This window comes from Lissotriton vulgaris, chromosome 5 (genome assembly GCF_964263255.1).
Source record: "Lissotriton vulgaris chromosome 5, aLisVul1.2, whole genome shotgun sequence".
In the NCBI taxonomy this organism is placed as follows: Eukaryota; Metazoa; Chordata; class Amphibia; order Caudata; family Salamandridae; genus Lissotriton; species Lissotriton vulgaris.
In genome coordinates, this window is record NC_141693.1 from 813,348,617 (window position 1) to 813,361,291 (window position 12,675).

At 43.4% G+C, this 12,675-nt stretch overlaps 1 protein-coding gene across 3 annotated transcripts in view; it reads left to right on the forward strand.

The window, feature by feature from the left end:
* Positions 1-12,675, forward strand: part of FAM149B1 (family with sequence similarity 149 member B1) — a 641,735-nt gene that overhangs the window by 333,071 nt on the left and 295,989 nt on the right. For all 3 annotated transcript variants that reach the window (XM_086922293.1, XM_086922291.1, XM_086922292.1), the window contains exons 7-8: positions 2,166-2,353; positions 2,923-3,056. In XM_086922293.1, the coding sequence (XP_086778419.1) occupies positions 2,166-2,353; positions 2,923-3,056 (322 nt within the window). The remainder of the gene's footprint in view (positions 1-2,165; positions 2,354-2,922; positions 3,057-12,675) is intronic.

The following is a 12,675-nucleotide window of genomic DNA, read 5'->3' on the forward strand; positions in this document are numbered from 1 at the left end:
TCCGCACAGACAATATGACAGCAATGTATTACATACAGAAACAAGGCGGGACACACTCCCTGCAACTCTCCAAACTAGTTCGAAGCATATAGAGATGGGCTAGTCCTCCTAAAAAATGTTTCCTAGCCCAACACGTTCCAGGAGTCCAGAACAGCATAGCAGATCTGTTAAGTCGTCAAACACAACAAACTCACAAGTGGGAACTTCATCAGCAAGTTCTTCAACCATTTTTCCAGTTGTGGGGGCAGCCAGATATAGATCTCTTCGCCACACACGAAAACGCCAAATGCCCAAGCTTCGCCACCAGGTATCCACACCCATTGTCCAAAGGCTATATGATATGGATGAATTGGTCAGGCAGATTTTCGTACGCTTTTCTGCCTCTCCCACTCATTCCACTGGTGGTGCGCAAACTACAGCAACACTCACTGACTCTCATCCTAGGTGCTCCAACATGGGCCAGACAACCGTGGTACACCACATTACTGGAGCTATCTGTAGTCCCGCACCAAAAACTACACCTCTCCCACACCTCCTAACCCAGAGCCATGGAGATATCAGACACCCAGATCCGGCACAGCTCAACCTAGCGATCTGGCTCATGAAGTCCTAGAATTTGGTTACCTTAACCTGCCCCCTGACTGCATGAACGTTATCAGAGAAGCTAGACACCCCACCACTAGCACTTGCTATGCAGCCAAGTGGAAAAGATTTGTTGTATACTGCAACAATAACAACATCAATCCCTTAGATGTGCCAATCCAACACATCATAAGTTACCTCCTACATCTCCAAAGGTCTAACCTAGCATACACATCTATTAGGTTACACCTTGCTGCTATAGCAGCCTACTTACAAAACAGACAACATTTGTCACTATTCAGAGTACCTGCCATCAAAGCCTTTATGGAAGTACTCAAAAGAATAATTCCACCCAGAGTACCACCCTCACCTGTGTGGAACTTAAATATTGTTCTCACAAGTCTAATGGGTCCTTCATTTGAGCCTCTGCACAAATCCGAATTACAATTTCTCACATGGAAAGTCGCTTTCCTAGTGGCCATTACTTCCCTTAGAAGAGTCAGTGAGCTACAGGCACTTACTATTCAAGAACTATTTTTACAAATCCATCCTAACAAAGTGGTTCTTAGGACAAATCCCAAATTCCTTCCTAAAGTTATTTCTCCCTTTCATCTCAACCAGTCTGCCAATATTTTTCTTGCAACCACAAACAGTCGAAGAAAGATCTTTTCATACATTAGACGTAAAAAGAGCATTTCTTTATTATATTGACAGAACAAAACCTTTTAGAAAAACTCAACAGCTTTTTGTATCCTTCTCACCATCACATAAAGGCAATCCTATATCAAAAGCTGGAATTGCAAGGTGGATTGTCGAATGCATACAAATTTGCTACCAAAAAGCAAAACACACATTATCTATTCCCCCTAAAGACCACTCAACCGGAAAAATAGGGGCTTCAAAGGCTTTCTTAGGGAACATTCCCTTAGATGCCATCTGCAAAGCAGCTACATGGTCTACACCACACACATTCACAAAACATTATTCTATAGATGTGCAAGCAAAGCAACAAGCTAGTGTGGGCCAGGCTGTACTCAAAACACTATTTCAAACAACTGCAACAGATACTGGTGGTCGCCGCTAAGGTGGAGTACTGCTATACAATCTATGCACAGTGTGTGATCTGCAGCTCATATGCCTTGAACGGAAAATGCTACCTACCAGTATGCATCTGTTCTTGGCATGTAGAGCTGCAGATTCACACATGCCCACCCGCCTCCCCGCCTCCCCAGCTACCTTTATCTGTTCCAGTATTATCTTATTTAGATACAGCATACATGGGCATCTTTTCTTTTTCTTACAAAACTCCATCCTTTCCCTAACCTGCGAAAAAACAATCTGAAGATGGAGCCGATGCCCATGCGCACTATGGTCCAAAGAAGGAGTCACCTATCTCATGACTTCCAAAGACTTTTCCAGGACAACAACAAAGTGCAAACATCCGGGCCCAACACCAGATGGTGATCTATGCACAGTGTGTGAATCTGCAGCTCTACATGCCAAGAACAGATGCATATTGGTAAGTAGCATTTTCCATATATAATATTATAATATTAATTTTGCAAGTTTCCATTTTGTTGCAGTGAGGAAGAGTTGTATGGAGGAAACCTTGCTCTCCCGTTTGACACATTAAACTTGGGTCATCCTCCAATATCTCCATTCAACTGCATGAGTAATGCTTTGTTGGCATACTTATTCGATGACGTTTGGAGGGAAGTAGTAAGTTGCATGGAAGCCCTTGTTCGCAAGCATTGGGAAAAATCTATCTCAGGTATAAAATCTCTCATTGCAGATAAAGATAACTAAATATGACATCAGATCAACTTTATATTTATTAAATGTACAGATTGTAATGTTGCTAACAATGTTATGGCTATATGGATTTTCAGAGTAATGTTTAATGTTGTGGATAATGTAATATGTTATGTTATGTTATGTTATGTTACAGCGTTCTTGTATAGCGCACGGCTACTCGAAAAGAGTGTCCCGGCGCTTTCCACCTGCAGCTCAGAATAAAAATAACACAACACAACAAAAAGAATGAGAAAGAGAACTGAAACTGAAACAATAAGATAATATTCAGTGTTCAGCCACTTATTTCCTTGTTTTGGGTGTTTTTGCTTCCAGTTTTTACATTGCAGTCTTTACTTTTTTGTTTGACTGATTTTTCAGCAATTTTCCATTGACACTTACCATTTTAATAAAATAGTAAAAAATTATAAAAATACGAAAGTCTACAAAGTTGACTTAATTTGTTTCATTTAAAACTAGGTAGTATTGTCTACGCTCCACAAATATTCTAGCCAATATTACTCCAATTGGAAATGTTATTTTTTTTAGATGCAGTAAGAAGAGATCTATTTTTTGAAACGACAAACATGGAGTCTCTGAGCCCTTTACAGCAGTCTGAATCTCTTCCGATGCCGTTGCCTCGCATGCCACTACCCAAAATGCACCCTTCCACATTGATTATGGTAAGCTACACCGGAAAATGTTGTGAAGAACCGTGCAGTTTTATACTTTAATAAATAATTTTAGTGCCTATTCTTGTTGGAAAATACACAGGAGAGTGTCTTGATCAAAGTTTTGAATCTGCCAAAAAAAGCGAAGACCTGATTTACCATGTTTTTACTAGGCCTGGCTGGTGAACTCTGCTTCTGTTGCGGACTTTGTGTCGTTTTTCGCACTCCAGGCTCCACGCTGATTTACCATATTTTTACTAGGCCTGGGTGGTAAACTCCGCTTCAGTTGCGGAGTTTGTGTACTTTTCCGCACTCGAGGCTCCACGGAGCACACAGAGTTCTGAAGCGTTGGCGAGCGTGAACCAGAAACATCTAACGCTAGATTACCACCCATCGAGAATTCTCAAAGCAGGCGGTTGCAGATGGTTGCCACTGCATTGAGAAACCATCCGTTCGTGTTGAGGAAGCTGCCGCTCGAGTAGAAAATCTAATCATGCAGCAGAAAGAAGCAGCACAAACCCCAGCACTAAAATCTGTGCGAACGAATGCACTCCTAGTAACCTTCTGGTCCTTAATTGAAGTAACTGTTCCCTTCCCTCTGTGTATTATCGCTGTGTCAGTACCCCATCAACACTTATCCTCATCTATTCCAAGTAATCATCCTTTTCTCGCTAGGATGGCAATGTTCAAAATAAAGGTTCCTCCACTTAGGAGAGGAGCAGAGAGAGTGATATGGCTGCCCCAAAAAAGGAACAAAAATAGACAGCACTCACACAACTAATGAAGACTTCGTGGGTGCACTGATGTTTATAAACGTTGAGGTTCGAAGGTACAAAAGGAAATGTACATGTTCCAAAAGCGAAACCGTAAACTATGCCCGTCGCACCGATAAATTGGAGTCACTTCACGGAATATTAAAGAAGGCATATATCAAGCTCCTTAAGATCGGAGATGATTTCAAGATCAAGAACACAGTCCCGAGCACCGGAATCCAAAGCTGCTCCTAGACGGCTAACTCGGAAGTATTCACCTGACGTCAGCAACCGGAGGGTCATGAAGGGAAAGATAACTAGACTGCTGCGTCTCGAAGACTGAAGCGGTAAGTGAATCAAGGAAGAAACAACGTGGTCCTGATCCAATACAGGAAATGCAAAGCCAAGAACTGAGTTCTAAATAGCTACCGCTTGTATACGGCTCCAGCGTTCCTCTTCCTTTCACCAATCTATTAACACAGGAATCCTGTTTTATGTCACCCGTAGTTATGTGATGATACAAGAAGCACAGATGTAACCCCCAGGTCTAGTTTTTACAAAAGCTTGACCACCAGAAAAACAATTGAATGAGATTGAGTCTAACAAATCCCCTCCCTGATGAATTAATGCAAAAATAAAAGGTGTATCAACCTTATTGTCCTTTCTTTTTAATTGCTAATCTGTGAGATGGGATGCCACCTTGTGGTGTGGCTGTAAACTCTTTCATATAGCTAATAGATTTGTAAAATGATGTGTAACCTGTGCTGAGAACGATGTGCTTCGTTGGTCTTACCTTGTCTCAAAACGTACTTTGTGACTGGGACAGTAATATTCTAACTGCCTAGTAGCACAGTGAGCATGTGTGCCTTCTTTTTGCCCCTCTGGGGGGTACAAATACTTGAACAACCCCTTCTATAATACACATTGCACCAGCGCTACATGTGCACTGGCACAATCTACAGGGGGGTTGCGACATGCAAATGAGGAATCACTTTGCTTTATATTAAGTTGGCACACAGTCCGTGCGCCCCTTAAGGGAGACTCCTGTAAGTGGGACATTGGGGTCCCATGAACCTTTCCCAAGCATCCAGCTCCTGGCAGGTGCAGTCTCTCATTGCACCTGCCTCTGTGGGGTTCATCGTCCCCCTTTAAAATGGAGGCTGGTTTCCGCTGCCTTGTAACAGCACATTTATTGTGATAGCCTGCACTTACTCATTTTATGCCAGATGCACCCAGTTAACCGCTCACTGTTACACAGACTAGGGTAGTACGCATTATCAGTAATATGGCCCGTTTGTCTTGTGGCACCCTTAACAATCCACCCCTCCTTCCCAGTTCCCTGTTTGTGCTTGATTGTTAAGAGTAGGAATTGCCTTATGCTATATTTACTACTGTTTTCCAAGTGGAAGGTTTGGTGCCTTTGGGTTTTGAAGTTAGTTCAACATTTGCAAAACTAGTTTTTTTTTTTTTTTTTTACTTTTTTATTGGTATTAATATCAGAACATAATACATTCACTTGCTACACATACATGGCTGTAAGCATAACTACAGGACGACATTACACATTTCAACAAAACCCATTTTAGCACAGTTGCTGCAACTGGCCCCTGCTCATTGTCGTCCCACCGTTCTCCTCTATTAGTTAGACACATCGTCCGCCTCCAGTGCAGGTGGATCGCAAATATAACCTCTAAACTTGTTCACGCTCTCCAGGCCTTTTCCCATTGCCCTGACCCCCACAGCACAGCGATATTTCGTTTGGCAAAAGTCAATCCCAAAGTCACCCAATCCTGCATCTGGTGGGTAAGATCGTTGGGTTCCCACACCGCTAACAGACATTGCTGTGGTTCCCGCAACAATTATATTTCTACCATCTCTGCTATGGTGCGCATCACCTTAGCCCAGAAGGCTGCTATTTGCGGACATTGTCACAAGATGTGAAAAAATTTACCCTCCTCCCCACAATTTCGTAAGCAAAACTGATGTTGAGCCTTCCCTATTTTGTGGAGGGTGGACCTGGTGTAGTATGAACGATGCAGCACCTTTAACTGCACTGACCTTAATCGGGAGGGTATGGCAGCTTCTCTCTGAGATGATAATGCCTCCTCAGGTTGGAAACGGTCTATAGTCAAGTAAATTTGAAACTTATAAAAACTATATGATATTCACCATAATATATATATTTGTCAATGGCCAGTGATTCAGTGAAAAAGTCACCCAACAAATCAATTAGAAAAAGATTATTTCATTTATTTACTATAAGATTCTTGCAAATATTTTTATCTTTTTGTAGTATTTTTGTTATTTATAAATATATCTTTTCTTCATATTATTACATAACAGTTGATCATATAGTTGATGAATAAATCACATACATGAAATATTAAAACAATTATAGACAGACATAAAATAAAGAGCGAACAATTAGTGTTAGCAATACGGCAAGATGGTTCACAACGCGCGTTTCGGCCAATGTAGCCTTCCTCAGGTGGCCGTATGTTGCTCTGAAATTTTAAGAAACATATTACGAGTGAGACTTAGACACTTTTGTACACTGGACATTATACCACATATAGTTATTTACATTGAATTACCACAACAAACATTTTATATACATTTTTTTAAAAAGACACACAGTTATACACGATCCACAGTTAGAATGCATTCATATTTACATGGTAACCTCGTATGTACAGACCAAATTATTATATATATCATCATATAGATACTTTTCTTATTTTTCATTTGTCCACCTTTTCTGCTACGGATTGCACTATTTTTGTGTCACATCATTTTATTATGAAAACCCAACTCGTCACCACATTGTCACACATTTCTGTATCTTATATTTCTAATTTCTTTAATTGACATGAGTGTATATCTCTCTACCTTCATTCACGTTTCATAATAAAATAGATACAGACCGATGGAAATAGTTGTATCATATATGTAAAATAGTTGTTCCACTTTGTATTCAAGGTATTACTACATTGCATTTTTCGTATATATCCTCAAAGGATATGTATACTTACGTAGCAAAAGATATCCAGACCATGATATACAAACTAGAAAAGGGTGTTTATTTTAGCTGCAAGCTCTTGACAATAAAACTAAAAGAGAAAGGAAAAGAAAATAGTATGTCTCTGACTGATAGTACAGCATATTTTTGTCCCTACTTTCAAAAATATGATAATGCCTCCTGCCATTCCGCATCTTCTAAGTCTCCCAGGTCCCGGGACCATTTTTGTTGCAGCGGCGTCATCGGGTCAGGCAGGTTATTAACTAATTTACGATATGTGAAAGATGTGGGCCTTTTGTACATATGTTCCGTCAGTAGTCTATCCTCCAGAAGGGTAGCCTCTGGTATGACAGCGCCAGGTGATAATATTGTCTGTAACGTGTGCTGAATTTGCATATATCTAAACTGTTCTGTCGGCGCCAGTTCATATTGGGCCCTTAAATGTTCAAATTTGACCACCTCCCCCTTTTTCCAAAGATCGCCTATAGTGGATATACCTATGACATCCCAAGCCGTAAACCCTTTACTATTTCTAAGGCGCTCAAGCTGCCACGAGTCCCAGAGAGGCATTATCTGTGTTATCATCCCCGTGCATTTTAATTTGGCCTGCGCCCTGTACCATATACCAACCGTGTGTGCTGGTGGGCCAATCAGGGAGTCTACGCTTGCTATATAATGCTGATAATATGCCATCTTCTCCCCACCCCTGCCTCTCTGCTTGGAACGCTGGATCGGCCTGGGGGGCATGTATCCACTGATTAATTATTTTAAGGTGAGCTACCCAATATTACAGTTGTATACTGGGGAAGGCTATCCTGCCGTCATACCAGCTCCGTACTAGTTTATCTTGCGCAATGCGCGCTGGCTTATTCCCCCATAACAAGCTAGAGACTTCAGCCGTTATTGCCTTAAAGTACGTCAGTGGGACGGTAAACGGGGTGTTTTCAAGGACATAAAAAAAACGGGGCAGTGTCATCATTTTAAAAAGCGCTGCTTTACCCAGCAGTGTCAGCGCGAGTTTGCGCCAACATGTCGTGTCCCGCTTAAACCGTTACAGTGGGGGCCTTAGATTTTTCATCTTGAATCAAACATAACAAAGTATATTTGTTGGATTAACAACTGTTCTCATTATCCGATGACTACCATCTTTAGTATCCACTCCAACGTAAAAAGAGTGTCATCCATGTATATATATCTTGATGGACTATGTACCCTTTATTGTAACAAGACAATATTTTTCTGCATGACACCACTTTACTCTCACGGTTGCTTCAGAACTTCTACCCATCATCTACACTGCCCAGGTGTTCCATCCATGGCCCCCCAGATCTTTAGGAATTTTGTTGTCACCCTCTGCCCTCGAATGCACTTCTTTCTACGACCCTACACTGATTCATATTTAATACCCATTTAGATACCGTAGGAGCCTCTAAGCTACCCCACACCCTGACTGTCACATTGAGCCACCATCAGTATAATACTACAGAACAATTTAGACTGTTTCCACGGTGTGGGCTTATCTCAGATGCTTAAGACCATAACATTTGAATCCAGGGCAAATTGATTGTCATAGATCATTAGAAAAAGGGAAACATTTATGGCACAAGCATATACTATGCAAATAGCATATACTATGGATGAAGTCTCTTGCCTGGCCTAACCTCTGACACAATGAGCAATGGTAATTTAAGCTATCTTCTTCAGAAGAGCTCTTGTTTAGTGTCTCCAGTGAAATATTTCTGGTTGCACTAAGGTAGCGGTCTGCGTGCTGCAGCATGATTTGAAGCCAGACTGGTAGTCATGCAGGAGATGGTTAGCACTGATGTGATCTTGGAGCTAAACATAGACCACCTTTTCAATGATTTTCCCATGAATAGTAGGTGAGTGATGGGACAGTAGTTAGTGAGGACATCAGGGTCTATTGTAGGTTTCTTTAGGAGTTGGAGGACCTGGGCTGTCTTCAGAGCTTTTAGGAAGATGCCTTGAGGGAAGGAGGCATTGGCAATGGTAAGAGAGCATTCTTAGAGAGAGCTTCATCATCTTCATAAGAAGTGGCTATGAAGGACTTGAAGGAGATTTGAACTACTGTATGTAATATGTATTTATTAAAATCCAGCAGCTGATTTTTACCTACAAAATTCCATTTAGCCCGATCACAGTCTATCCAAAGGATCCTTTTCTGGTATCTTTTTTCACCTTCTCTGTGGCTAAATATTTTTTTAATTGGCTAGAAAAAATCTTAGCCTCCAGCCAGTTGACGTTCCTCATTTGGAAAGTGTAATATTATGCTCTCTAAATGGATATCCTCTTTCTCCTCTGTTGGAGTTCCTGCAGGAGTAAAATCTTTTGTTCAAGGCATGCGAGCTGCAGATCACATACTTGCATAACATCGCCATCTAGTGTTGGGCCTGGATGTTTGCACTTAGTTTTTTGGGAAGACGTTTTCCCTAGTCACAAGGTAGGGGACTCCTCCCTTAGGTGATAGTGAACATGGTCATCAGCTCCATCTTCAGATTATTTTTTTCCGCCATCGGGTTCGGATGTACCTTCTGTGCTCCAGTTCGACTTCGATCCTTCTCTGCGCGTATCATATTCACACCCGACAGTATTGTTTCCGTTTGTGTTCCCCTTTCATAGTGATTCGTTATTCTTAAAGAAAATTTCAATCGGAGAGCTCCTGGTAAGCTGTCGAGCCTAGCTTAACTCGCAGTCAATGGAACAAACTAATTTCAAGTTCTGTCCTCGGTGCCACGCGAAATACCGTGCACCGACTCACACAAAGTGTGCAATTTGTGCTTGTCACCCGATCACCGAGAAGACCACTGCGACGCGTGCCAAGCTTTCCGCTTCAAAAAGACTCTTCGCGAGCGTCAGGCCCGACAATGCGAAATGAGGTCCCAGATTCGACCTCCCTGCAATGGACCGATCCATATGCAGCCAGTGTTTTTCCGACTCACGTTTGGACCATTCTGCTACTATTCTTAGTTGGGCAGCTTTATAATAGAGGCCGAAATCCAGTAGGCCCACCCCACCCTCTGTTCTCGACCGTCTCAATGTATGGAAAGGTAAGCGGGCCATTCCGCCCTGCCAAATGAACTGGGTGATGAGAGATCGGAGTTTAGGTAGAAGGTCTCTATCTAGTTCAATGGGTAGGGCCTGAAAGAGGTACCGAAATTTAGGGAGGACTGTCATTTTGATCGCATGAATGCGACCTAGTCAGGAGATGAAAAGAGGCTTCCATTGTTTGAGATCGCCTGGGAGCTGTGGGAGTAGAGGCGGATAGTTGGCCTTGTGAAAGCTGAATTTTACATGGGCAGCGCTTCTTACTTGGTTGGTGCTTAAGCGAGGCCATTTATAAGCAGAAACGCTATTTTAAAACACGATTTTACATTATTCTCGTTTTTTTTATTAAAGGGTGTAATATAGTTTAATTGATTTTGTACCTTACTGGACCATTGCCCACACACCAGCATTGTAATTGTGCCCTCACCGCTCTTTTAGCGGGTCAAGTTGATCGGTGGATCCTCGGGTAGCCGCCATCTTGGGTGTAGTTGGAGAGGTCTGCCTGTAACATCACGCTGAGCGCTCTAGTGCTCAGACGGCCAGCTCAGGTGAGCCCTATTTAAATCTACCATGCAAACGCGCAGCGGTGACGCGCAGCAGGTGCGCCTGACTCGCGCCATAGTCGAGCCTGAGTCCAGCCCGTCTGCGCCCGTCCGCGCTAAGGACGGGCTAGACGCCGGACCCACTCGTCATTTTTCACAGGTAACTTGTAGTTATACCTTTCGGGAGCTATTGGCTTTTAAACCATCTTCCCTGCCTTGTCATCATAGATTCTCTCCGGAGGGTATATTACACTCCTCAATGTGTCACACCTGCAAATTGGCTATAGTGCGACCAGCCACCAGGGAGAGTAGATCTCAGAACCCGTCGATGTTACCTTCCAGAAAGGGTTTTTTGGTTAATGCTAGGTCTCTCGTGAAAAATAACATCGCCTTTCACGAGTTTGTGTCGGATAGATAACCTGACTGGATGTTTGTTACTGAAACGTGGGCCTCCGATTCGTCGGGCCATGATTTACTACTGGCCATCCCTGAGGGTTTTAAATTGTTGAGGCAGGACAGACTTAAACGTAGAGGGGGGGGGGGGGGCGAGCTGTTTTATGCAAAGCCTCTCTGCCTTGTACCATAAAAGCTCTGTCCGAGGCCTCGGATCCTTTTGAGGCATTGTATTTATCCATTCTATGTGCTCTTTCGGTCTCCTTTACTGCCATTCTTATCTATAGACCACCTGGTCCGAGAGCCAGTTTCAGTGGTGATCTGTTGAGGATTATTGAACCTTATTTCGGCAAACCCCATTTTACCATATTGGGGGACCTGAATTTCCATTTGGATAATCTGGGGGACACCGATACCGCGATGCTGATGGACTCACTTGTAGCCTGTGAGTGTACCCAATTGGTGAATAGTCCCACCCATCGGCAGGGCACATCTTAGATGGTGTGTTCACCAACGATTCCAGACTCTCAGCTGGACTTCCGGTGCCTTTAGTTTGGTCAGATTACTTGGCGGTACCTCTTGAGCTGGTTTCTGGCTCGGTGGAGCTGCATGCTCGTAATGCCTCTACTAGAGGCCCAAAAAGGAGCTTCAAGAATATTACCAATGAAGCCCTTGCTCCATATGTAAAGAACAGCAAGCTCTCTCTTATGAGTGACGCTGACGAGGCAGCCCAAGAGCTTGTTCATTCTATTGGCAATGCTGTTGACGAATTAGCCCCTGCATCTTTTCGTTACTCAGCCCGGCGTAAACCTTCTGCCCCCTGGTTTACAGAGCCGTTAAGACGTCTGAGACAGAGTTGTAGAAGACAGGAGAGAAGATGGAGAAAGACGTGGGACCCCATAGAAAGAGACGCACATAAGCGCCTGTTGAGAGATTATAAGGCATGGGTAATCAAGGAAAAACAGGAATTCTTCTCAACCCTCACCACCTCCCTTACTTTGTCTAGAGAACTTTTCAAAATCGTTGACTCTCTTTGTTCCCTCCAATTGCCGGATCCGGTAGTGGGCTCACAGGAGCTATGCAACGGTATCTGAGGATATATACGTTGCCTTGGAGACTCAGAGGGATTCCTTGGGGGACTCTTCCTCTCAAACCCTAGCTAAGCTAGAGTCCTGGGTGGGGGACCCTGTCGGGATCCTCTCTTATTTTCCGCCGCTTTCCCTTGAGGGACTCGATCGCCTGTTGGATCGAATAAAGTCGGCCTCACCTTTGGACCCTTGTCCTCTGAAGACTCTGAAAGAGTGTAGGCACACTCTTCTGCCACCTCTTCTTGAAGTAATGAATGGTGCCTTGGATCAAGGTATCTTCCCGTCGCTATGGAAAAAGGCCATAGTGAAGCCCCTTCTGAAGAAACCCACCCTGGACCCAGAACAGCTTAAGAACTTTAGGCCCATTTCCCTGTTGCCTGCCCCCGCAAAGATGCTCGAATCACACCTGAATTCACATCTATCGACATTTCTGGATTCCTCTGGGTTCCTAGATAGTTCCCAGCACGGATTCAGAAGGGCCCATAGTACGGAATCCGCACTCATTATGGTCGTGAATAACATCCGTCTGAAGGTGGATTCGGGCCAAACCACTGTGTTGGTACTACTTGACCTCACAGCAGCGTTTGATACCCTGTCTCCCTCTACGTTAACATCGCGTTTGAGGGAGGCAGGAATTGCGGGCTCGGCTCTGAGCCTTCTGCACTCTTTTTTACATCAGAGAGAGCAGTATGGGGTGCCACAGGGGTCGGCCTTGAGTCCGACCCTATTCAACATGTATGTGGCCCCCCTTGCGAGGTTAGTAAAATCACAGGG